The sequence below is a fragment of the Corvus hawaiiensis genome, chromosome 14 (assembly GCF_020740725.1).
Source record: "Corvus hawaiiensis isolate bCorHaw1 chromosome 14, bCorHaw1.pri.cur, whole genome shotgun sequence".
Taxonomy (NCBI): domain Eukaryota; kingdom Metazoa; phylum Chordata; class Aves; order Passeriformes; family Corvidae; genus Corvus; species Corvus hawaiiensis.
The window spans coordinates 14,771,901-14,798,097 of NC_063226.1; the positions used below are offsets into that span (position 1 = coordinate 14,771,901).

General features: G+C 41.2%; 3 protein-coding genes across 13 annotated transcripts in view; 1 reads left to right on the forward strand and 2 right to left on the reverse strand.

Annotated features, from left to right (window-relative positions):
• The first annotated feature begins 5,821 nt into the window (after positions 1–5,821).
• On the forward strand, positions 5,822–15,460 carry NXT2 (nuclear transport factor 2 like export factor 2). 4 transcript variants are annotated; one of them, XM_048318938.1, is made up of 4 exons: positions 5,822–5,915; positions 7,967–8,053; positions 9,180–9,324; positions 13,832–15,460. In XM_048318938.1, the coding sequence occupies exons 1-4, from the start codon at positions 5,901–5,903 to the stop codon at positions 13,960–13,962; spliced, it is 378 nt and encodes a 125-aa protein (XP_048174895.1). In that variant the 5' UTR covers positions 5,822–5,900; the 3' UTR covers positions 13,963–15,460. The 4 variants fall into 4 exon arrangements, with proteins under 4 accessions (XP_048174895.1, XP_048174894.1, XP_048174896.1 ...); XM_048318937.1 differs by lacking the exon at positions 13,832–15,460 and adding an exon at positions 10,210–13,608; XM_048318939.1 differs by lacking the exons at positions 5,822–5,915; positions 13,832–15,460 and adding exons at positions 7,547–7,724; positions 10,210–13,608.
• Positions 15,461–17,504: 2,044 nt separating this feature from the next.
• KCNE5 (potassium voltage-gated channel subfamily E regulatory subunit 5) lies at positions 17,505–18,195 on the reverse strand (the record flags this gene model as incomplete). The annotated part of the gene is made up of 1 exon (XM_048319191.1): positions 17,505–18,195. A coding segment is annotated over one exon (675 nt), but the record flags the coding sequence as incomplete, so codon positions are not given.
• Positions 18,196–21,420: 3,225 nt separating this feature from the next.
• Positions 21,421–26,197, reverse strand: part of ACSL4 (acyl-CoA synthetase long chain family member 4) — a 38,703-nt gene continuing 33,926 nt past the window's right edge. For all 8 annotated transcript variants that reach the window (XM_048319329.1, XM_048319325.1, XM_048319326.1 and 5 more), the window contains one exon: positions 21,421–25,402. In XM_048319329.1, the coding sequence (XP_048175286.1) occupies positions 25,245–25,402 (158 nt within the window). In that variant the 3' untranslated portion in view covers positions 21,421–25,244. The remainder of the gene's footprint in view (positions 25,403–26,197) is intronic.

Consider the following 26,197-nt stretch of genomic DNA (forward strand, 5'->3'; position numbering starts at 1 on the left):
CTTTTGGAGATGCTACAGGCCCTGCAATTCTGACTGGAGTTACCCAGAGCTGTAAGGGGAACCCTGCACACTATGTAGGAAAAAATGCTCCAAACCTAAGGACAGAACCAAAATGTGACATTTTTCAGAATTTCAAATCCCAAAGAGAACCCCTCATGACAAATTTACCAAGCAATTGTTTGTGTCAGGCAATATGACAACTATTGAGCAAACAGCTGTTGCTCCAGATGGAAGATGTGTGACAGCTGGTGGGTCCAGGTGCATCGCTCTGGAATAAATCAACAGAACACTGGCATGGTGGTTTATTCCTGCCTGTCTTCATGGCATTTAAGCCAATTTCTTGGGTGTTCTGCTCTCAATCCTTAAGAAACAATTTTTTGCACAGTGGCATATTAATGTGTTGAAATGTAAATAATAGGGAGAAGACTTATAGTGAATCATGACCAGAATTTAGGGACACAGCCTATTATAATTCTATGAGCATGTTCACCCTGAATTTAAACCACCATTACAGAGATTCTCACATTTCCTGTACTTTGTTCTTTAGACATACTGAAGTGGTACAGAAGCAAATAGAGCATTTTATCTGAAGGTAGCTTATCTGTATCTAAATTTTCCTGATTGGGACACTGTGACCAATGTCTGAAACAATGTCTGAACCTTTTAGAGGACACTTTCCACTTTCTGACAACTGAACAAGGATTGATAGCAAACCCCACCTATGTCCCTAAATAAGTCAGATGTATTTGGCTGAAGTTGTAAATGTGTGAGGTTCTGCAGCCTATTACCAGTACCCTGAGTCCTCCTGTTACCTGCTCTGTTTTAGTGCCTAAAAGGAAATAATCTCTCATTATCCCTACGAAATAATCTTGAAATATAAATCCAAAGGTTGTCTAGGAAATCTCTCATGTTTCTGTCTCCATTGGTTTGGTCTTTCTGAAAGGAATCTTCATGTCCTTAAACCTCTTCACTAGAGAAAAGCAACATGGAGAAATAGTATTTTTAAAGATAATTATCCCTTTTCTCTCTTTGATGTAAGCTCTAAAGGAATGCAGAAAAACAATTTTTAAAAAAATGTCGTAGGGCTTGGTTTTTTCTGAGTATTTACCTTTCTTGTCTGTTAGGTGAAAAAATCATAAAGGTCCTTGTAAATCACTCAAAGCTTGTGTTCCTCCACTACTTACTACTGTGTTTTTTAAATATATTCCTTATTGGCAGACTAGTGCAATCATGGGAGTTAATAATCAGATTTAGGGTTCTTTGGTGAATCAGTATTTACACTGCAGCAATGCAGAGTTTGTTATTAATAACTGCAGTGGGAATGGGAGTTCATCCTACTGAGTGTTTGGTAAATGCAGTACAAATGTTTCAGGAAGATTCCTGTGCTTTCCATTATAAACAATCTATTCCAAAGGATGTAACTTGTCAAAGAAAAATAGATTAGGCTGTTACAGATGAGATTATATGCTGACCTAGGTCTCATCTATTTGGGTCTCTATCTCTATTTGGGTAAATAAATAGAATCTGTGAAAGAGTAAAGGTAGAAAGGAAACTTGTGTGTGGGCTTGCTCTTCAGCATTTCTTTTCATCTCTGGGAACAAACATCACTGTTTTAATGGATATTCCTTAAAATGATTGGAGAGATGGGAGCTTTCACAATCAGATCTTATATTTTACTTTTGGTTAGCTGACGGCTGAGAATATTCAGGAAAAAGAAGAGTAGGTGGTGCCCTCCATGCAAGTCTTCACTAGAAAAGGTGGCAGACTCACTGTTTTGTCACTGCAGGCAACTCTGGGGACAGCTGGGAGTTCTGGAATCCGCATAGCTGTCCCCATCTACACTGATAACTTCAAAGGAAGCACAGTGTGGGGGTTCCAATGTAAAGAACGCACATGCAAGGAAACATGTATGTAATATATTGGGATTATCTGTTTGGAAAATGTTTATCTTCTGCCCACAAATTGTCAAAGGTGAGTTATTAATGTTGTCAGAGAGCAACGTGTTATTGCAGCCACAGGCCAGAAATGTGCCAATGATTCTGTGGAAACAAGACAATTCACTGGAAGTGCTATGACTTTCTTCAGTAAATTTGATTGGAGGTATGTTTATAACATAAAGAAAACAGAGATGAGAAATAGCTCATTTTGTACAGCTTCTCTTCATTCCCTGACAGTCCTTCCTGTTAAAAGGCTTGTGAATAAGAAACTTTTCTTATTGTAGGTAGAAAATAGCAAGCCCTCTGATGCTAAAATTTGTCCTTTGGGCTCTGAGCTGGGTCTCCTATTGTTCCATCTCATCATGCATGTACAAGGTTAGAAGGAATAGGGGGAGAAAAGTGGTTGTGAAAAGCAAACAGAAAAAATTCCCAATATTTAGGTCTATTCCAACTGCTGTGCTCAGGGGAAACCTAAGGCACAGTTTCAATTATCAGCTGGCCAAGGACCAACAGGGGAATTTGCACCTTTTTTGTAAGTTCTCCCAAAGTGACAGTAATTATTTTTATTTTAGAAAAGAGACAAAATAGTTCAATAAAAGCAATGATATGTTGAAATTGTACCTGGGGAATATCCTGCCTGAAAAAGCTCTTTTAAGTTGCAATACATTTGGTATCTAAACTGCTTGAATTTTAATTTTGTCTGTATATGTCTGTAATTTGAAATTACTCTGATGCCTATTGATTAGTTTCATCTGAAACACACGTCTCACTTAGAAAATATTGATTTGTGCATCACCTTTTAGCCAAGTAGGTTAATTGAATGGTGCTTGGGTAATTATTTCAGATGCAATCTCTGTCTAATATTTGCCTTCAAAGATCTGGTGGAATTGTTTGACATTTAGCCAAGATATTTCCTAAAACTGGAGCTTGAGCACAGGGGCAGTGGAACTGTGGTAGTGACTAAGGGTGCATTTTGAAGAAACTTTGTTTATTCCCTATTTAGCCAGAGCAAACAAACCAAAGGCCAGGTCTGGCTTCCACTGGGGTTAATGGGATTTTGCCAATTTTTTTAACAGTTGACTATTGGATTACTGATATTTCAGGGAACATTGGGTACCATTGTAATAACACAGAGAGCAGGGACAGTCCAAAGGAAAGGTATGCTGCTTTCTGTGCTGCAGAGCTGCTGTGCCAGATAAGCTGAGCACAGAACCATAGGTCAGATGCTCAGACAATGCTAAATAGTTTGGAATATTCAGGAATAAAAGTAAAACATCTGCAAGCATGTACTCAATAATCATAAAGGATTCCCCTAACTCTTCCATTTGTAAAGAAAAGCAAGTGACAAAACTCTTTTCTTCCAGCTGGAAGTAAATTGGTTTTCACTGGAAAGTGATTCCTTAAAAGGTCACAGGTACATTTGGCCTGGAGAAATATTACTTAGCATTTGATTGATATTAAGCCCTCCCACTAACCAGTTAATTGTTGTGGGCTACCTCCCAGTGCCCAGCATTCAGGCCAGAGCCAAATGTAAATTGAGCTCAGGCTATGCTACAAGCTGACCTGAGCTAACAATTTCAGAGAGCACATAATCTACAGTTCCAGCCCTGCAGGCCTTTCTCATCTGAGTGAACTCTGCACAGAAGTTCTATTAAATCTATAATGTGCAGTAGTTTGTGCTCCATCTGTAGCTGATCCATAATTATTCATTTAAAAAAGAAGAAAATTTAATCAAAATTTACTTTAAATTTGCCTATTCTCAAAGGATGTCTCTTTTTTGAAGGGAAAAAAACCCACAAATATGTTTACCTGGCCACATGTCTTACACACATATGGCCAGATTTTCACAAGAGGTCAAATAATGCTTCACTACCTAATGAAAGTAAGAGGATTTAAAAATTTCTTTAACAAGAAAATGTGGTGACACTAAACTGACCTGTTCTGAAAATTTATCCCCACTTGAGACTGCTTTGAATGGAGTAAAATGGAACAGTTATTTGTACTTGATCTCAGCATATCCCACTGGATACAATTACCACTTCAATATATAGCAAGTTCTGTTTTTCTTTAAAAAACAAGGGAGGTATTTATCAGGATAACAGTCATTGCATTCCTCCAGTTCTGGTATGGCAGAAATTTGAGGTGGAGTGGTCACAGTTGAGAGTCCCCATGGGTCTGTAACAAGCACAGTTTCTGCCAGGGTCCACCTTTTATGCTGGGAACTGGCCAAAATAGGCTTTCTTAAGTCCACTGCAGTTTAGTAAATCTCAAGTCCAGCTTTAGTATTAATTTGTTATCCAGCCTATAAGTCAAACATCTGAGACCTACTCCCAGTTGTCATTAAAATCAACAGATCGAATCTTTGAGTTCTCATTCAGCTCTTGCTCAGGCAAAACCCTCAAACACTGAGTCATGATCCAGTTTCACAAGCATCCCATTAATCAGAATCTGTCTGGATTTGGCCAGTGTCAGTTGCTTCCCTTGTTTTAGGAGACAGTTCATCAAACGTCTGTACATCTGGGACACATTATTGCACTCTCTGGTAATTTTATCAACAGTTGAGAGTCCTGCCTTTCACAAGAGCCACTCACTATTCACAAAGATGATCAGTCTTAGAGAACAGCCTGGCCAGCTTGAGAGATGAAGTGTTGTGTGAATTGCTGTCCTCGAGAGAATTCTTCTGCTAAACATCGCCAGATGTGCTAAAGCTTGGGCAGCCAGTGGGACTTTGGGAGCAGGGATGCTGCATGTGCAGGAGCACCGTGCAGCCCCTGAAAGCTGAGGAGCCCCACAAGAATGGTCAACCTACCAGCCTAATTCAATCACTCACACAGGCCACAGATCGGTGCTTTGGTCTCTATTCAGTAGAATGGCTACAGAAATTTGGAACATTTGCCTTCTGCTGCCCCCTGGAGTTGCCCTTCAGTGTTGGGTACAGTGCTGCAGTGAGATTTGGAGGCCACAGTGTTCAAGAGTGTTATGATTCCAGTGATGTAATGTATGTTCTGAATCAATAAATTAAAAAGTATTGTAGCTTGTTGGGTTCTTTTAATAGAAAATGTTCTACTGGAAATCTGTCAGTGTTAATTGCGTGATTTTAGAGGAAAATAAACTATAAGCTATTGAAAGTTACAAAGCCATTACTCCAAGTCCAGCAAGACTATTTGCAAAACTAAGGACTATCAGGCATCATTCATTTTATCAAGGATAATCAGGACCTGTGGGCCTAATTTGAGTCTATAACCGAGGTCATTACAGAAATATCAGTTTGCTGTGACACAGAGCAAGGCTCATTTGAAAAGCAGCCTGGGCAAGATGCAGCCTGTCTTCATTTTTGCATAAGTCCTAATGCAAATGTGCATGATTGTCACATGAGGGATCTGTAGGAAAATGCGAACTCTTCATCTTACTGGAGATTGAATTCCGTTTTCATTTGGTGGTCACTACTTGCCCAGTATCAAATATTTTACAATAAAAATCTATGCAGTTTGATTCTGAAATTATTCAGTGGTTTAAATTTTAATTGATTTTGATCAATGGCTGAAAATAAAAGAAGACATGGCCTAACCCAAGTGGCTGAACGCATTTCTGAAATCTTTATACATCTTTACTTCAGTAAAGATATTTTTAGTTATTTTGAGTAAATTTGACTGAAGTTTTAAAGCAGTTACTTCTAATTCCTCCATACAAATAGGGAAATAGATAATCATACACGCTATTTAATTGTGATTACAATTGTAACTCCTTTCCCCGAGTGTCGGCTCTCTGGGGAAGTTTCCAGCAGCAATGATGTGAAAGGTTGGTGATATCGATTATGGAATCAAAGCCCCGCCGCAGCCGGACCGGCTTTGCGGGCGGAACGCTCCCCGGGGCACCGCGGCGCGGCGGAACGCTTTCGGCGAGGGACGCGCGGCCGGAAGCGGTTGACCTTGCACTTCCGGCGCCCTCCCGCCTCGCCGCCCGATGGCCGCGTCCGTGGTGAGTCCGGGCCGGGCCGGGAACCGCGGCCTGGGGCCGGGGGAGCGCGGGGTGTCCGGCTCGGGAGGGTGCTGCGCTTGAGAGGGCGGGTGTGGGAGCGCGGGGAGGCCGTCGGGAATGTCCAGGCTCCGTGAGGGACGGGGCGGGCAGGGCGGTAGCGGCTCAGCGCGGGGTGTGGGCAGGGGGTCACTGCCACCCTCCCGAGGGTCCCCGGCGCAGGGCGGGGGTTCCAGTGTTGCGGCCTCAGCGTCCTCGAACAGGGGCCTTAGGACAGAGAGGGGCTCAGTGAGGGCGTCGGCAGCGGCCGTGTACGTTGGAAAACTGCTTGGAGTTGCCGCCAGAGTCTTCGAGAAGTTGATTCGGGGATTGTTTGGTTGGTTTTTTTCAATTATGGCTTTCCTGTTAAATGCTGGGAAGGAGGGTTTCTGAATGAGGTGGTTGGACGTTGGAACCCGAAGGAACTGTGATCATCTCCATTCTCGGAGATGTCCAAACGTGGCAGGAGACAGGACAGAGGACACAGAGCTGTCAGATGCAACCAGGAAAGTGGATCAACCTTTGCAGTCAGCTCTGCTTTGAAATGGGATTAGGACCAAATGACTTCCACAAGTTTATTCCAGCTAAAATTGTTCACAGAGTTTAAAACTGTGTTCTGGTTGTGGCTGTAAAAAGTTGCCAAAACCGACAGAGCTTATTTCCACCAGACTTCTGTTGCAGGTACCCTAGCAACTCATTCCAGTCTCCTGGTGTTTCTCCAGTGCCCTCGCTCATGCCCATTCCATCTCTTGGGAGCTGGAGGGGAGTGTTTGGTGCTGGTTGGGAAGGGCTGGTGTGCAGCCTGAGCTGGCTGAGGGCTCACGGCCCCCTGCTCTCGCTGGCACAACAGGCAGAGCTGCAGTCACTGTTCCCAGGGCAGGTCTGACACTCCTGTCTCCAGAGTTTCTCTGGGCACTTTCTGGGACTGTGAGTTCAGAATTTGCTGGGGGAGGTAGGAAGATGAAGAGCAGGTTTGTGTCCTTGCAGGGGGAGAGAAAAAATAGTGCATAGTGATGTTTGTCTTTGCTGAATAAACAGGGGTTATTTGATAGGCCATAGCTACTTTTCAAATTGGAACTTTCTCTGATTGTGAATATTTCTTGTGGTAATACCAGAGGAATTCCTGGGGGTTCTGGAGTATATTCAGTAAAAGCAGCCAAGAAAATGCAAGCAGTGACGTTGTTCCACACTGATTGAGTTATAGATACAGAGTATATAATACTGGAATAAAACGATGAATAATAGCATTGTAAACAATTGATCAGAAGAGAACCAAATGCAGGTTTATGGGTGTATGGACAGGAAATTCAGAAGCTGCTTTCCAGGATGTCCCAGTTCAGGGTCTGTAAGACATCAAGGGCCGAACAGCTGAACAAACTGAGCAAATAACCCAGTGAGATCACAGTGCAGTGCTGGGACTACAAAGGTTGTTACCTGGGGATGAATAAAAACAGAGAGATGTAAGGAAAATGATGAAGTGTGAGGAGAAGTGTTTGTTTTTACCTGTGGATATAGGTCTGATTGATACTAGAAGGAATACATCCAGATGTTGGTGTTCTCTCTCTCATTATGTTTTATATTTCTATATATAAAGGTGTGTTAAAAAATGAGACTTGGATGGAGGTGTGATGGGGTTCTTGCTAATTCTCAGAAGTACATGAATAAATCTTGTTCCTTAACTTTATTTCAGAACAGCCATCACAGCAACAGCTGTTTTCCCTGAATACTTGTGTGGCCACACTACCTGCAGCCAGCTGTAGCCCATTTTCCAATGTAAATATTTGCAATTTAAATACAATAAATATATCAGCATTCAAAATTGATGCTAAAACTGTCCCCTGCCTAACAGCCGGTACTTCTGCAAGTAGAAAAGGAGGTCAGAATAAATTTCGACATTATTTGATGTCATCTTTTGGTGAGGATGGAAAAGACCAGTCAAAGTGACTTGCAGAAGAAATTGAGTTAATGATTGGGTTGCATAATTAAAGTAACTTGATATGATTTCTTCCCTCCAGGATTTCAAAACCTATGTGGATCAAGCTTGTAGAGCTGCAGATGAGTTTGTCAACATTTACTATGAGACAATGGACAAAAGAAGAAGGGTATGTAGCTGTTTTGACAATAGTTAGGGCTGTCTTGGCACTTTTGTTTGCTTTTCTAACTGTCATTACACAGAAAGCACCTGAACATTGGTTACCATGTGCTGTATTGGCCATGGCAGGGCAGGGCAGCTGCTCCTCAGGCTGCCCTGCAGAGGACTTGAAGCTCCTGTGCAGTGTAAAAGGGGCTGTTCAGAAAGTGCCTCAGACTTTTCATGACCCTAGTTCAGTTGGTGTAGGACTATGTCTTACAGGTACAGGATTAGGTCAATACAGGGAAGTAGAACTTGCTTTATTTTCCCTTGAGGTCAGGATTTAGCTTCATTTTTCCCAAACTTCTTTCATTAACAGTTACCACTTTTGGTTCTGGGGTTCTTCTGAGTGGCTGAGGTTGAAGTGGTACAGCTGTGTCTGCCTCTGCAAATCTTCATGGACCACTTTGATGTGGTACCATGTGACAAATATTGTCACCAAAAGAGAGCCTTGGAGACTGGTCTTTGGAATTTTAAATGTACTGTAGCTGCAATTTAATAACTTGAAGTTTATGTGAAAGTACAAGCAGTCCCATGTTACTTCACAGTCACTTTGCACATGAGTAGGTTGGACAGGGATGTGTCAACACCTTAAAGGAGAGTTGGGCAGTTACTCAGCTGTTGACAGCTTATGAAACATTTGGGAGGTTGGTCTGCTGCTGTCCTTTTCAAGTTTCACCTGTTCCTGGTCTTGCTCACTTTTTTTTTTAATACTAAAATTATAATTTCCTGACCTAATCTGTGTTGTGTGCATACTCTCCCCCTCAGAAAGAAAACAGAAAATCAGTGATAAATTTATTGTGGAAGGGTAGCAGTGTCCTTTTGTTAGCAACCAGTTCAGTTCTGTCATTACCTTTGTTAAAGGGATGTAATCAGTATTTGAGACATGAGTCACTGTGCCACTGATAAAGGAGAATGTGTTTGTTAGTTTTAATTCTTGGTCAGGAGCACTGATTGTTAAAAGGAGCTACTGTTTCAAGAAGGCATTCTACTGTCAAAGTAACAGAAGAAGTCAATAATTCACAGTGTAAGTTTTGTATGTTGTCCATTGTATGTTTACATATCTTTACTAAATGTGCATTTTCATAATCACTCAGGCTTTAACCAGACTGTATTTGGACAAAGCAACATTAGTTTGGAATGGAAATGCAGTGTCTGGGCAAGAAGAACTAAATAAGTTTTTTGAAATGTTGCCATCAAGTGAATTCCAGGTTAATGTGTTGGATTGCCAGCCTGTTCACGGTAAGGTTGTATTATAATTTACTTAGTTATTTTTCTTTTTTTTGTAACTATTGAAAGAGAGCAATTATAACAGTGCTTAGAAATTCCTTTGGAGTAAGCTTAGAGAAAATACCAAGGGTTGAAATGTCAAGTTGTGCATAAATAAAGCACAAACCAAGAGATGCAGCAACTATACACTTTTTTTCATGCCTGGGAAAATATTTTAAGGACTTTTTTTGTTTAGATCATATTCAGAAGTGATCTATTTTCATGTATGGAAAAAGTTTGGCTTATCAGGTTATGTTGTGCTTGGGAGACCCCTATGGTGGCCTCTTGTACTGACCTGCAGTATAATGTGGAACAAATCATTATTAACCTGTATGTACTTTGATTTCTTTACATCTAGAATAGGTGTTAAGTTCTTTAGATTTCTGATTAACAACTGGTAAAAAAAGGCTTACATAATTGAGAAATTAATACATTGCTTCTAATGGACATTTTGGGAAAAGCCTGTGGTCAAACACACTTGCTTTGCTCTGCTGTGAAAAAGATACAATTTCTCATAACGGGGGGTAAAAGTATATGCAAGTTGCTAAATATCTCTATGTGTGTATATCTCAAGTAATGAGAGCTGATTCTAAGCACAAACGGAGGTGTTTGTCAGTGCTCTAAAATGACGAGCAGGAGATGAAAGTGGCAAAGCCATTGCCAAGCCGTGTTGGTGAAGCCACCGCTGTCTGTGTAGAAACGCTGCACCAGAGCTGCACTTCCCTGCCTGTACCCAGCTGTTAGCCTGGCGCAGTGTAACCAGAGTTGAACACAAGCTTCTGTGTACATTTCCTGCCTCTTTACCTGCTAGTCTTTGTTTGAGTTGTTTTCTTCATCATTTCATACCTCCTTGTGAAGAACAAGCTACTCAAGGCCAGACAACAGTCCTCGTGGTGACAAGTGGGACTGTCAAATTTGACGGGGATAAGCAGCGCTACTTCAATCAGAACTTCCTGCTGACGGCACAGGCCACCCCCACCAACACCGTGTGGAAGATCGCCGGGGACTGCTTCCGCTTCCAGGACTGGGCCAGTTAGCAGGGCCTGGCACGGGGAGTGACCTCTCTCATTTGGCACCAACAGGTCCACTGTGCAGGCAGCTGTTCCCACACAGGGAACGCACGCGCTCTTTGTGTTGCATCTGTTATTACGGACGGTCTGCAGATGTTTCGGGGTTGATTCCAGTGACCACGGCTTTAGTTATAAACTTAAAATGTGAGAGGTTGCTCGTGTTAGTTGAATTTAGTAAAGTGCTGAAGGCAGTGAGCTGTATTCGAATCATTCCTAAAATGCCTTACATGCAGCTATGCTGCCACTGCTGAGTGCTCAAACTGTGCTGTTTGAACACAAAATCCTATTCATACACAATTCTGACCAAACGTAATTTTTTTCAACTTGAAAAGATCTGTTTTTACAGTAGCATCTTCTCTCTTTTGAAAAAGATGCTTGTGGCATGAAGATGGAATTCTGAAAGCTACCTACTCCCAGTTGTAAGAGGCTGGGAAGGATTGCTATGGTTTCTACTGTTAGTGAAAGGAGCAAATACAGCTCCTAAGTTGTGTAATCTCTCAATCCATTGGAAAGGTAATGTTTACCTTCTCTGATGCCAAAGGACTATATATCTTTGGGTTTCCTTTTGGTCTGAGCTTCCCAGACTTTGGTTGTTTATTCCATGGATTCATTCATATGTAGGGCATGCTGAATGATTCGGAGCTCCTGTGCCAATAACTCTTCACGTGCGTGTGAAGGACTTCAAACTGATTATTTTTCTTTTGAAGTCTTACTGTGACCTAGAAATAGGTCGGATACATGATTTCTGTTGGCTTTAATTCTGCATTCTGTTGCTATGAGGTTTGGATTATTTTTCCCATATTAAGTCTGCAAGTTTTGAATCCTTTCTGTCTTTTCAGGAAACATTGTAGTTAAAAAGTGGCACTGAAAGTGTGTATTACTGTGAAGCCTTCAATTTTTCTCACCAGTACCGTTATTCAGAACAGGTGCTTGCATTATTTTCAATTGAGAACAGCAGCTCTGCACCACTAACACTATCTTCCTCTCATGCAGGTGTTTACTGTATTTTTCATGTTCTTTTTAAACATTGCCTGTAATTATTGATACTGGGGGGTTTGTGTGTCTTGCTTTAAATTTGTAGTTTAAAGCTTCCAACTGCTTTGAAACACTTTTCAGGACTGTAAGTTGAGAGTGTCCACCTTAACTTCGGAACTTAAGAGCAAATCTGAGTATCAGCAGCTTTTGTTTCAAACTGGTGCAATTTTGTTTTAAGCTGAGTAACACAAACAAAAAAACAAACCCAAAATGTAGCTGTATCCCTGAGCATACACTTGCTTGTAACTGAAAATACAGGAGGGGAGCTTGTAACTCTCATCATAGCCCATGTTTCAATGACAACAGCAGTCTGAAAGCAGTTACAACTGGAGCTCACTTGTTCAGTGACTTAAGTGGAGAAAACTGTGAAAATGAGCAATATCTCACTTGTGTGAAACATCTTAAAGCATCTGTAGTTTGTGAAGTAATCCCACAAACAATGGGATGTTTAACTGAAACGAGTTGGCTTTATTTCCTTTTCAGGCCCTCTAGTCTTTACACCAGTAAGTTAGAATTAGTAACCTGTCTCTGTTCAGAGGCTGTTTATGGTCAGAACTATTGTGTACCTATTTTTCAGGCTGAAGAATTTGAATTCCTGCAGAACAGTGCAAGAACAGAATTTTTGAAAAACTGTAAATATTGTAAATACATTGTTATTTCTGTATGTAGTGAAGAAAGGATCATTCTATTTAATTACTGTTTGTTCTTAAGAAAATATGTGATGTTCATATATTTGTATTTCCTCTACAAATTGAAAACATAACCTAAGCATGCCTGTAACTGGTACAGCATTGTTGAGCTGTGACACTGGCGTGGTGTATTCTACTGGCTGTTTAACTTGCTGTTGATTGTGTAAGTGGTGTTACAGATCTGCTTTGCATACACAAAACAGGTTTTGCCTTTTAAAATGCAGCAGTGGTTGCAGCTGTGGCATTGGCTTGTTGGACTTTGAAGGCGGTCACCAGAACACACACTTATATCAGTACCTGATGAGCTTGTGCTGTGAATAAATACTTATTGGATATTTTTATCCAAGTTTGAATTTGTATTATAATAATTTTTAAGCTTTTTCTAGGCAGACTGGGAGATTCAAAGTATATGAGGCAATGTTTCAATCAGATGTTATTGTCAATTATTTTCGTGCTATTCAAATGCAAGCTTGCTTTTAAATCTGACTTTTGCAATTAATATTAAAAAAACTGACCAAACAAAAAAACCCCACCACTACCTGGAACATGACTGAGGAAGATAACTAACTGGCCTAGCTGGACAAACCCAGTTAAAACTCTTACTTAGTAAGGTTTGTAGCTGGAATAGGACTTGGTATGCATACCCAGGAGTTTTGTAGGGAAATTCATTGGAACACAATTGCTTCAGGCTGGGAAGAAGTGCCAGTTACTCCTGCCTATTTCCATTGTCTTCGATGAGGATCACTTGGGGTGATTCAGTACTACCATAATTAGCTCTTGCTCTTTATAACTGAAAATGCTGGTTTGCAAAATATTTTTATTTATTATTCTAAGTGAGAATGTAGCTGTTAGAGTCAATTAGTGGTTTTACAATGGAGTAACTAATGGCACAAACAAAAAATCTTTCTTACTAGCTCCATGCTGCTTGTTAATATTCTGTGCTGAAATTAGCAGAAGAGAACACAGAAATGCTTTCGTTTCATTCGCTAAAAACCCATCCAGCTGGTTTAGTGTGACCATTGCTGACTCTACTGTAATACCCAAAATTTACAGTGGGCATCTATAAAATGAATATGTTTGTGCTTCAAACACTGAACTGGAGTTAATGCTTCCATTTTTTTGTTTGAGACCAAGTTACTCATGTACAACCAGTCAGGGAATTAAAGCCAGCTGAAGAGCTAAGCACTTCCACATATGAAATTGTAGCAACTGAAGACTTGAGAGATCTTCTCTTTTGTGTATGTTCCTTGTATTGTCTATAGAAGTCACTGCTTTTATGTTGCTCTGTTCTTTTGGCATACCACAGTTAAATTGATTTAAAATGCCTATGCTGGAGAAAAGGGATTTGTTCTGATGGTATGAATTGTTTGTTCTGATATGCCTGTGCTTCCTTACCCTGTCTGGAGAAAAGCACATTATAAAGAAATGCTGTTTTACCAGTAAAATAACTTTCCACACTTGAATATATTTTGTAAGTTTCTGAAATTGTTTAAGACCTCTTGTAAGATTAATTTTAAAAAACTGAAAAAAAAAAAACCAACTAAACAAAAAAATCCAAAAAACACCTACCTGTTACTCTACCTTTTTTTTTTTTTAATTATTAGAAGTTTTCATAGCTCGTTCTTATGATATTAAAAGTGCAAGAAATAATTTGCGGCTTCCTTATCTTCACTACTTGTGTTGTAGGTCTGAGTTCTGATTGTTGCCGAGTGGTGCTGGGGCACTGTGGAACAGGCGGGCAGCTCTCTCTCTGGGAAAAAATGTGTCTGGAACAACTCTATGGCAAATGCCTTGCCAAGAGCACTCTGAAGCAGTAAATGTTGAGCTGCCCAAAGTAACTATTTCAAATTAACATATCCCTCTAAAATTTACTGAAGTTTAGACTGTTCTCCAACACATACCTGGATGAAATCAAACAAAATTTGAGCCAGATCCTTGGGTTGTAAGTATTTTCACTGGGAGCATGTTGTGCTTCTGCTCTCTAAGAAGAAATGAAACACTTAAATGGTAAATGCTTTTTGTGATAACTCCAGTGATTTATTCACTGTTTTGCTGTTTAGAACATTAAATTACTGATGCACACTTGCTCAGTGTAGACAGCAGCTTTGAAATGCTAACACTGCAAAGATGAAGATGTTCATGCATGGTCAGTAGTTGCATGGAAACAGATATTGTTCTAGAAGTGTATTCTGGAAACAATGCCAAATGTGTTGGAAAGTTCTTGCTGTGTTTGAGGGTGTAGATTTCAGTGAGGCTTTGCAAGCAGTTGCTCTTGGTAATGATCCTAAGCAAGGCTCTGACAGCTGATGTAAAGGTTTATGAGTGCTGGGAAAAATAAACCAGCCCAAGCCAGAAGATATTTTTGCAGGTATGTTGAAAGTGAATCCAGAAATTTTTCTTTCAAAATTGCCAACTCGGCTGAAGAAAAGAATATTAAAGTCTTCCTGGAAAAGCAAGCTTTTCTTCTTTGTTCTAACTGCAGAAAGGTAGGACATTGATAGCTGGGCTTACTCCTTCAGAAGGCTGGGTTTAATAATATAAATAAATCTATATTGTTATCCTTCGTGATTGAGTGGACTACAGACACTAAGTGGCGATTTTGCCCTGCATCAGTAATATATGTGCCTTAGAATATACTCTTGATGGCAAAATTGTGTTGGATTGCAGTGGCTGATTTTTGTCTTCTTGCAGCCTATTTCAGTTCAGTCCCACTGGGTTTGCATCTTTGTGGTTTTTCAAGATTTCCAACCACTACACGATGTATTGAACTTACTAAAACAAAGAGAAATTTGCTGGGTTTAATACTTATATATCAAGGTCTGTATGCCACAGTATGAATTCTTGAGTGTTTCAAGTACTTTGGTGTGTCTTAATGCACAATGGTGTTATCTTATTTAAACAGCAGGGTGAACTGTAACTATAGCAGATGGACTGATGTAAATCACAAATTACTACAGTTGACCAAGACCTTGTGATCAGGTGTTGAAAGGCTCAGATAGAACAGCAGATAATTAGATGTTTAGTTACTTGGCAGGAGGTCTTGTGCTTCTTATTTGTGAACTGTGTCATGCGGGGCAAACTTTTTCACATGGGCAGCCCTTGGTTTTAGGTAGGCTCTAAATACAGCGTGTTGCATGTACTTTGGAATTTGAGGGAGTAAGAGAAATGGATTATGAAGATAGTGGAAAATCTGTTGAAGGAATCAGTGGTGCTTGGAGGGACTGCCACAATCTTCCTTTAGATTTGTCTATGGGATGAAGCAGTGGAAAGCAGGTAGTAACCAGCTGATATTAAATAAAATGTGTTAAGCACACACACTTTAGCGTCCAGTGCGTTGAAGCTTCAATGTGTGCAGATCTCTCCTACTCAGAAAACTCTAATGGTCCTTCCCCTATTTGTGTCTAATGTAGCTGAGTTCAGTGGTCCTGAGTACTTCCTAAGCTATTAGCCTCTAAGACCCCTCTCAGAGTCCTGCTCATGGACAGTGGTCAGGTAGAAAAAGAAGTTAATCACTGAGATAGAATAAATAAAAGGTTTGGGATATGCATAATGATCCCCTCATACTTACAGGGGGAAACTTTGGTCATAGCATAATTCTGATTGTACTGAAAGGAATCCTCACAAAATCTGCTAATGGGACTGATACATTGTTTTAGTTACTCCAGTGTGAAAGTTCATTAGACAGTCGACTTCTGCAGCTGTAAATATTTAAAAAAAAAAAAAAATATATATACATATATATATAAAACTTATGACTCTTCAAGAAGTCCAGGTTGAAGTTAGCACTTCCATTTTCCAGAGATACTGTTGGAGTCCTGGCAGATGGAAATAGCTGACTAGAACTTTTACTGTTGTCTAACTGCTTGACAGGAGATTTTAAGAATAGTGTTTGTTGGTTTCTCTGACATCCTTTTCCCACATGATACTACTACATTTTCTTTGCTGAACTAAAGATTTCGCATATGTGTACAGATACAATGCTGGCAGTAGTACTATGGCATATACTCCCATTGAAATTGTTTCTGGAGCTTGAATTTTTTCTCTGCCCCATACTTTTCGATTATTAGAAAGTCTGGGTATTTAAACTGGGTATTTAGACGCAGTTTGGTATTTAAGGATATTTTGTAATTCGGTCTGTGAATATTGCAGTGTTTTTCTGCAGTGACAGCATTGACTTGGTAACTGTCACTCCTTCCCAGGATTTTTTTTTAAAACTCATCACTTCAGGTATTCAGCTTACAATGATGCCACACAAAGTCAGAGATAGCAAGATGCAATTGTTGTCAAATACAAGACAATTGTTTTTCTGTTGGAAAAAAACATTCACGAGTGTTTGGAAATTTAAGTGGATAAAAAAAATCTCCCCTCCTTTGAAGTTAATGTCAAAGCTGCTTTTCCTAGCAGTGTGGTTTGGATAAAATCCAAATGGTAATTTGGATTGTGTAGTGCAGAATTCCTAGTGACAGCATTTGTTCCTTGGAATTGTTCATTAATCTTTATCTGAAAAAACCTCACTCCAAACCCAAACCAAGAAGGCACAGAGTACTGACATGGCTAAACATTAACATCTAAAACAACCTCTGCCAGCCCCACTTTCTCTGTAGAAAGCATATGCTGTACATTGGTTTAATTGCAAGGTTTAACTTGTAGAAAGGTACTCTTGGAATCACACATTTCTCTGTGTGTAAGGATGTTTTTGATGGCTTTAGAAGTTTCCATGTATCATCAAAGCCACAGTACTGGTGCTTTTTTCTAAGCTCTTTTTGTTTCAAGAAGTGGTCCATGTAAGCCAAACCCATCTTACTTTAACAGAACGAGACCTCACCCTTTCCAACCCATGACACAGCTGTCAATGCTCCAGAGTGACAGAAAGGAGCATCCTACAACAATGGACCTGCTTGTGATTCCATGAAATGCTGCCCCAACCAACAGCATTGAGGTCAGATAACAAGGTGTAATAAAAACAGATTTTAAAGGAAAAGGTGTTAAACTAAGACCTAAAGATGATTGATGAGAGAGGTCTCTGTGCATAAGTAATCACAGAATGGTTTTTGTTGGAAGGCACCTCAAAGTTCATCTAGTTCCAGCGCCCTGCCATGGGCAGGGATGCCACCCATTAGATCAGGTTGTCCCGGACCATATCCTTGAACACTTCCAGGGATGGGGCATTCAAAACGTCTCAGGGCAACCTGTTCTAGTGCTTCACCATGCTCACATTAAAGAATTTCTTCCTAACAGTTAAACTAAATTTCTCCTCTTTCAGTTTAAAACCGTTCCTCTTTGACCTATCACCTGCCCGTGAAAAAACTCACTGTCCCTCCTTTTTATAATCCCCACCGTAAGTACTGAAAGGCCGCAGTACGTAATGCAGGTATTTATTGTAGAAGAGCAATACAAATGGATCCAAAGAGTTGAAGAATAGCTCTCACCGCCTGACAAGTCTTGAGCGCCGTACAAGCCACTGTACAAGAACAGAACAATTTCTCATCCACCGCAGTCGCTCGCTGTCCGCAGTCCCCAGGTGGGAGGGCAGCAGAAGCGCTGCCGCAGCCGGACGGACCCTTCCTGTTGCCGAGCGCCGGCCGCCGCTCCCGCCGCGCTCCCCGGCGCTGCCCCTCGGCGGGGCCGCCCTGCTCGGCCGCCTGTGCCGGGCCGCCGGGGCCGCAGTCCCGCTCCGTGTACAGGTGGGACGGGTCGTGCTTGGACTCCAGCTTCCGCGAGCGGGTCTCCGCCGGGATGAGCGCCCCGGCCCGGCAGCCGCAGAAGATGATGATGAGCAGGATGTAGAGCGAGCCGCCCGCCCCCGCGCTGGTGTTGCCGGCGCGCCGCAGCTCCCGCAGCACCGCCCCGAGCAGCGCCGGCAGCCGCCGCGCCCCGCTGCGCTTCACGGTGGCACCGGCACCGCGCGGCGGAGCCCCCCGGGCACAGCCCCGACAGCGCCGAGGCTCCCGCTGCCAGGGAGCGGACAAGAGCTGAGGAGAACCTCCACGGCGCTCAGAGCGGTGCGACCTGACATCGCTTGTCAGGCTTCTTGAATGAGAGATGCGACATATTTAATGCTTAGGAAAATGCAGCTCTGCCAAAATAAAGGCAGGAAGGAGCTGATTCTAGTCACAGAATCACAGAATGGTTTGGGTTGGAAGGGACCTTAAAGCTCATCTCCTTCCAACCCCTTGCCATGGGCAGGGACACCTTCCACTAGACAAGATTGCTCCAAGCCCCACCCAAACTGGCCTTGAACACTTCACGGATGGGGCATCCACAGCTTCTCTGGCCAAGCTGTGCCAGGGCCTCACCACCCTCCCAGTAATTAATTTCTTCCTAATATCTAATCCAAATCTCTCCTGCAGGAGAACAGCACCCAGCTGAGAAAACGAGAGCAGTGAATAGCAAAGGCCCTGGGCAGGCTCCCAGAGCAGGTTTGCTGTTGAGGGGCACGTAGAGAAAAGCAAGGAGGTTTGGAAGGAACCGTGGTGGGGTATTAGAGCTGGAGCAGCAGCAGCTGTGGCAGTCAGATACCCAGAGGCAGAATTAATTGGGGTCACTAAAACAATTGGTAATCAATCAGCTGCAGAGGGTCTTTTCCTTAATCAGAAAGGCCTGGAAAGACCGGAATGTTACCAGGTGAGTTCTGGGTGGTTCCCAGTCTGGCTGTGCTGGAGAGGGTCCTGAGGCTGCAACAGACAGGTGAGTTTTCTTCATATTTTTTTTCCCCTGACAAAGCTCTGTCCCCATAGTTAAGCGTTTTTTGAAATCCTGTGAATGCTCTGAGGGTCTCAGATTTTTCCCTGCTCCCAGGTTGTTTATCTGGTAACTAATTTCAGCTGTCATTATTCATATGGGTGAGTGTGGCAGTTGCATGTGTTAGAGATTCACAATCTTGCCAGCATTTAGAGTAGTTTTTATCTTGTGCAGCTTCCTTGCTCCTTCCCAGGAGGTGGTTCGGGCTGATCATTGTGGTCTATTCTATTTTCCTCTCATTTTTTTCAGGGGAAAAGACATATTTTAACAGCAGACCAGAATGAGTACCCATTTGGAAAGGCAAAATGCTGCCCCACAACCACGGCACAGTGGAATTTACACTCTCTAGGACATGAGTGAGAGGTTGCTGTCTAGTCAGGAAGACGGGGGTTTTAGGCATATAGGTGGTGTTTTTCACTTGAGTCCTACAATTCACGTCTCTTAAGTGAAGTTTTTGACTCTGATACATTGCAGACATCTTGCATTTTCCTTGTCTACAGGTGACCTTAAGAAAGTGTACTGGTGGCTGGACATGGAAATAAAATAGAAAGTACAACAGATCATAGTTTTTACCACAGTTAGAAGGGCTGAATATTGATTTAAAATCTCAAGAGAGCCAAACCCCAGAGTCTGATGAATATCTCTTCACTCCGGACTAAGTTTTAGTTTGCTTTTCTGTGGTATGTTTTTTGTTGGCATGAGCAATTTTCTTGGTATCTTTCCTCTGAAAGTAAGGAATCTGCTTGCCAGCAAATGCTCAGAATGAGCTGCATGTAGGTTAAAACTGATCCAGACTGACTCATTAGAAATTCAGCTTGCATTGAGGGGTAGTGTTTGTTTGCAGAGCTCCTGGAGAAGTCACTGTCATCACCTGTGCATTTCCCCTCCTCACAACAATACAGTTCTTGTGCTACTGCAAGTGTTCAGAGCTGAGGTCCAGGTTTTAAAAATAACAAGAGGAAAAAAAGTCCCAAGGTGAGAGTTGTCCCATTACATAAGAGGCAGGGATGTTCTGGGCTGGAGGTAAGGGCTTTGGGAAGTTATTGCCATAAGCTGTGTAGGGAGGTGGGACAGGTGTTCTGTTTTGAACACGGGGGCAGAGGGGCCCTGGTTTAATGAGCCTGATTAAATGCCATAGAAATGGGCTCTTTGGGAGAGGTTGTGTTTGCTTTGACGTGAAAGACACAAAGTAAAGCAGGGCAAGCAAGTATAGAGAACAGTGATCCATTCTTCATGTTCACTCCCTGGGGGAGCACCATAAGTAATAAGCTGATTTATATCTAGCAGGAAAAGTTTAGGTTCGTTGTTTAAAACAATTAAAAACCCCAGAAACAACTTCCAGGGCTGGAACAACATGTGGCCTGAAGTCATAATTTCAATTGATCTGTTAGAAGTAGTCCAGTACTGTTTCAAATTGAAGTATCTTTTCTGTGTTTTAAAAAAGTAAAACTTATATGACACCTTCTTGCTTTAGCATTTTAATGATAGGAGGTCATGTCTTGGGGTGATGGGCATTCCTGCTCAGGGTCTGGATGCTCAGAAATAACACAGATAACACAGAGGTGGTGGGCAAACTTCTATATTTGGAGAAATATAAGGGTAAATCCAGAAATAAGCAGGTGTAGCAAACACGTAGTGACCTGTAGCATCTCTGGTAGTGTTCATCACTAACCAGGTTACTGGGGTTTCAAAATGGGAGAAAAAGGGGAAAACTCAACAGTTTGTGGCATGTTTTTGGTTGTGGTTACATTTTTTGTTTGGTTTTTGTGCTTTAAAAGAGTACATGAAGTCTCTGAGGATCAGACACTGTGCCCAGAGCTCTGTTTGTTCAAATTAATTAGCACTGGTCTAATGTCAAGGCTACATGCTTCCAACCAAAGACAATTTTGGGTAAATTACCTGTGATAATCAGCTTCATTAGAACACTTTATCAATATAGAATGGGTTTCATTTTCTTCAAAATGTGTCTCTCCCCAATAAAGGTGTAGCAAGATTCAGCCTATTACAGCACCCAGTAGCAAAGCAATAGTGCAAACATCACCCCATTTCTGTTAGAACTCATTCAAATTAAATTATGTGAAAATGATGGGCTAAGTACAAATGTATATTTAGTGTAGTCAGCCCAGGTCCTCTGTGGCTGATGTACTCCTATCATACTATAAAGCAATCACTAATCTACTTTGCAGCAGCACTGAGTTTGCTGGAAATGTGTTTTATTAATCCAGGTAAGTTCACACAGTTTTACTCTGTGTATTGTTTGCAATTCCATGTAACCAGTGACTGCAAGTTTTGCTGATTGCATGTTGTAGCTCACCTTTGTACTGTCTTAGGCAAAAAAAGCACCAGATTTAAGTTTCAAGTGCATAAATTTTAGCCTTCAAAAAGGAAATTGATTTACTATTGTGTAAACAGAGCTTAGCCATTGGGTAGGCTCAGTAAGAACCAAAAAAAAAAAAAAACCCACCACAAACAAAAATAACCAAAGGGAAAAAAAGCCAAGGTACAAATAAAAACTCCAAAACACCAAACCCAAATACATAATGAGAATTTATTGCAGACCAACACTAATTTATTGTTAGAATACAACATAGTTATTTGAAGCTACTGTTCTGAGATGGGGGAGATTGGTCTTTTTTTTTTTTTTTTTTTGCTACTGAAAATGAGTGACCCACATTCTGAACTGGTGCTCTGTTCCTTTTATAGCTTGCCAGTGTGCTGGGAATTGCAGCTTGTGCTGGGGGAGCTGGCAGGCAGCGCCCTGAGTGTTGGGCTCTGAGTGTTGTCGAGGGCACTGCGACTGCATGGGGTAGTCAAACATCACCGCAGCTGCTCCTAAGGGAGTAACTCCTTCCTCTCCCTATTTAGACTCTTTTTTTCCCCTTTCAAGCCATTTAATGACATCTGCCTGTTACTGGCAGCATTCCTGTTGTATTATGTGCAGGACCGGTCCCTGCCTGCCCCACCCACAGCTCTGGGCCAAGGCTGTTCCTCAAAGGCTTTGTTGAACTGTCATTGACTCTCAGGCTCTGAAGACTTTCAGTGGCAGAGATCTTGGGCAACTACTTCAGTATTTAGTAAGGAATTGCTTTAAAATCCTGTGTTTCTTTTAAAATACCGTATCATCCATGTCACTTTGTGCAAACTTACACCCTGTTCTTCCTCCTTCCCTGTGGCCTTTCTTTGTGCCATTTTAAGGGTAACTGTGCATGGAGTTGAAGGTTAATGATCTCAAGGCATGTGCCATTCCTCCTCAGGCCAGCTCAACAACTCTGATCTTCCTTCACAGCTGAAGCTTTCTCCTCCCACTGGTGTGGTAGTTACACTCTGGCTTTCTTCAGACACACCATGTCTTTTGAGGTAGGGGGCCTAAATACAATCTTGCACCAGGTTATGCCCAAACTGGATTTTGTTTCTCTTTGAACTTGTTTCTCAGTCTTAACAAGGATGATTTAAAATTCTCAACCTGCTTTTTGAAGAACTTGTATCTACTTTGAGCATTCTAGAACCCTCAGCAGTACATGAACCTTCTCCCTCACACTTTAATCCCATACTGTATGGCCTTTCAGCCCAGCACAAGATAAAAGTGTCTGTAACATCTGTACCTATCACATAATGATTTTGAAGTGATTTACTATCCCTTCATCTGCATCGTCATTCCTTCTTTGTAATGGCAAGAATTAAACATTCTTGCTCATTCTGTTTCTCCTCCACAAGCTCTGTCACAAAAAGGGTTTAGAATTCTTTAAAGCAAAGGATAAAGTTCTTACCCAACTGCAAGGTATTTGCAAACAATGCCCACAGCTGAAGGCAGCCTGATGTAATCCTTCCCCTTCTCCAAAAATGCTTGAAAAGCTGATGATGTAGCAAATTCTTTTGCAGTACATCCAGCTTTAGTTCATTCCTTACAAGAAGGACCAGGCCCACTGGAGGGTTGGTTTTTATTACCTGTAGCACAGACTCATTGCTGCTGCTTTGGAGCAGTCCTTGTAAGGTAGGCTCAGTTTCAGACAGAATGTGAGGCACAGAACAGGAATGAGAGACAGCTTGTGCAATATAAAGACCTTCCAAAACACAAACTTGTTGAACCATTTAAGTTGTATTCTACTTTTGAAATGTTAACATTGTGGATGTGTGTATATATATTTTGAAAATAGCGATCCTCAGTCAACCAAGACACAAAAGATAAAATACATTTCATATAAATACATTCATGGCTTAAAAAAAATAGTCTTATAAACTGCTGACAGACTTAAGTGTATCTTTCCTACACCTATTTCACTTTTGTGATGCTAACAGGCTGACTAAAAGCTATTTAATAGCGACCAGTTTTAAAACATGGAAGAATTGGTAACATGGCTCCAGGACCAAGGAATTTTAAAAGTTGCTACTGATATGGGAAGTAGTCCCTGTTGTCAAAAAACAACTGTATGTATCTTTAAAAAAACCCAAACCAATTTGTTTAGAAAAGCTATTTCCTTGTTTCTTTTTAGTGACTCTTGTAGTTCCATGCACAACTAGATACCATCACCTTTATACCATATTTTCTTTCTCTCTTTCCCCTCAGGGTTCTTGGAAGGTGAGCTAGCAGTGTTCTGGACTAGCCAGAGAAAATTATGCATGGTGAAGTTTGAAGTTGGTCCCCAGGAGAAGGGATGGTTTACTTGAAGAGTGTAGAGCCATGATTTATTTTTGCCAAAGTCTACTTTAACTGGAAAATAAAAATACATATACATGCAGAAAAGGAAAAACTTGTCCTGAAATTGCAAGCTCGTGTGTTCAAGAGAGGCAATGTACAAAATCTTTTACTTTCTGTACAGTGACAATACCAAATATTTTTTTAACCATCATATACACAACACAAATATTATGAATAGAAATCTATAAATACTTTCAGATGAATTTGCAATATAGAGCAGTTGAGGGCCACAGCTGTACAAAATGTAAGCAACATATATAAAATGATTAAGAAAGTGCAAAGTAGAACAGTATCAAGAGCCTCCACTTTTTACAGCACTTATGGTTCAAGTGTGAAGAGCTGGCAGGGATGCAGGAGCTCAGTTACAATTCAAAAGAAGACAGTACAGGATTCAGCACACAAAATGATGAACTATTATTAAATTATATCTTCTTCCTTCTTCACATCTATGACTTCCAGTTAATAAGAGAACATTTTTATAATGAATTTCTGTAAAGAGTGATTTGTCCCTTTTTATAAGTTTTCAGGAAACAAAGATTCCCTGGCCACAGACTACTTTTCTGTAAGTAAACCAAGACTAGACAGGGAAACTCCTGTTGGTTTCTGGTTGCCTTGTCATGCTCACCACAGTTATAAGGTGAACGGAAATACCTTCCACAAAGGAATGCAGACATTTAAAACCTGATCCTCTACATTACATCCAGGTACTGTGCCAGTACTCACGTGTATGTGAAGGTCTAGAGAATCAGTGCCTTAAAAACACCACCACCTCTCAAAAAAACCCACCAAAACTGCTCTGAGTTTCAAATCTGTTTAGAGACCACCGCACAATAGTTTCACAGTTGTTTGCCAGTCCAGATGCAAGTTCTGCATTCGGGCACTGATTTCTCATCAGCGTCCCCGGAGCAGTGCAAGTCTTTATTTTCTTTTACACTGTGTCCAGTGGAAAGCTTTGCTTGGATTAAAATACAGTGGCAATTAAAAACCTATTTGGTGAGTTGGAAGTTGAAATAGTTAATTCAATGCTCTTGAGTGAAATTTCTTATAACTTGTTTTTAGAAAGCTTTTCAGTTCACCTTTATTTCAGTAAGTGTACTTTCTATTCTTCTGTAGGCACTGTAAATATTCAAGATATTGATGTGCAGAAGAATCCATCCATTCTCAAGCAGTGCATTATTAATGATCTCTAGCAAGTTCTTGACTACTGCTGTCTTGTTTTTAAATGGAGAAGGGTAGACATTAGATACTCCTTTTCCCTCCTTGCTAAATGTCTCATTATGTAGAAGAATCATCACAATTACATTATTTTTTCCTCTTTGAAATATAGGCCAGACTTCAGCATAAGTTAAAGAGAAGTTGTGAGCAGTCTGAATATGCTAGAGAAACAATAATAAAATTACCTGGTCATACTGCTTCACATAATGATGACTGTCTCAAAACTGGAGATGATCACACAAAACTCTATGAAGACCATCAGTGTCTAATCTGCTAAAATTTAAAAATTTGGACTCTAAGATATTCTGTTCCACTTGATAGAGATTACAGAAACAGTCATCCATTTGGTGTGTTTTTTGAATGTGTGATATCTACAGCATACACAGACATCCAAAGCTGAGGCATGAGAAGGAACCACCTGCACAGCTGCCTGCTCAGCAGAGCTGTTTATTTGCCTCCATACATTCTTTCAATGTCGTTGAGGTAATGGTTTTTCAGTTCTTTCCTTTTCAGCTTAAAAGCGTCTGTTACCAGCCCAGTCTCGGGGGTCCACGGTTCAGGGCTTAACCGGACCTTGATGGGTATTTCAAACCTTTCTAATTTCACTGCAGGGACAAGAACAAAGAACAGCATGACTGTCATTACAAAGCCAAATGAAACACTCATTCATGCTCCCTAAAAATCTGGTCAGCACCCTGTAGCTTGTATAATATGGTGTCCTACTTAATGAAATAACCTTACAGAAGGGCCACAGGCAAATTTCATCCTGTCCCAACACTGAGTGCTGGTTAGTGTGCAAATACTCTAATAACACTCTGTGCTTACAGCTTGTATTGGATGTGACAATGCAAAATCTAAAGCTTGAAACAAATGACTGAGTAGCCTGAAGCTCTGAAACTACTGCCACAATCTACACTGAAAATCTACAGTTGCACTGAAATCTACAGTTTTATCTTTGTTACAGGAATGGAGTAATAATTAGGTTAACTCAGACTAACTGGACATGCTTCATATTGAAATTATAACGAAGTACTTGTACACTTTCCCAGGTTGAATGTTTCTTTCCTGTATTTTTCCTTCCTAAAATTCTGTTTAGAGTTCAAAACAAAGGGATTTCTCTGTATTTTTGTTACATTAGCCACTTATTTTCCCTTCAGCTGGAAGCAGTGGCTTGGCACATACACAGCCTCATTGCAACCAAGGCTGCTTCTCTCTCTTGCCCAGGAGGGGTGAGCAAGGGAGGAGACATGGAAATGCTTCAGGGGGAAGGGCAGGAGCAGCAGGAACAGCACAGGGAGCTGCTGCATGTGCCCAGTACTGGATGGAGTTTGCTACCAGCTCCTGCACGATGGCTGGGAATGGGATCCACAGACATGGACTTGTAGCTGAATTCCAGCACA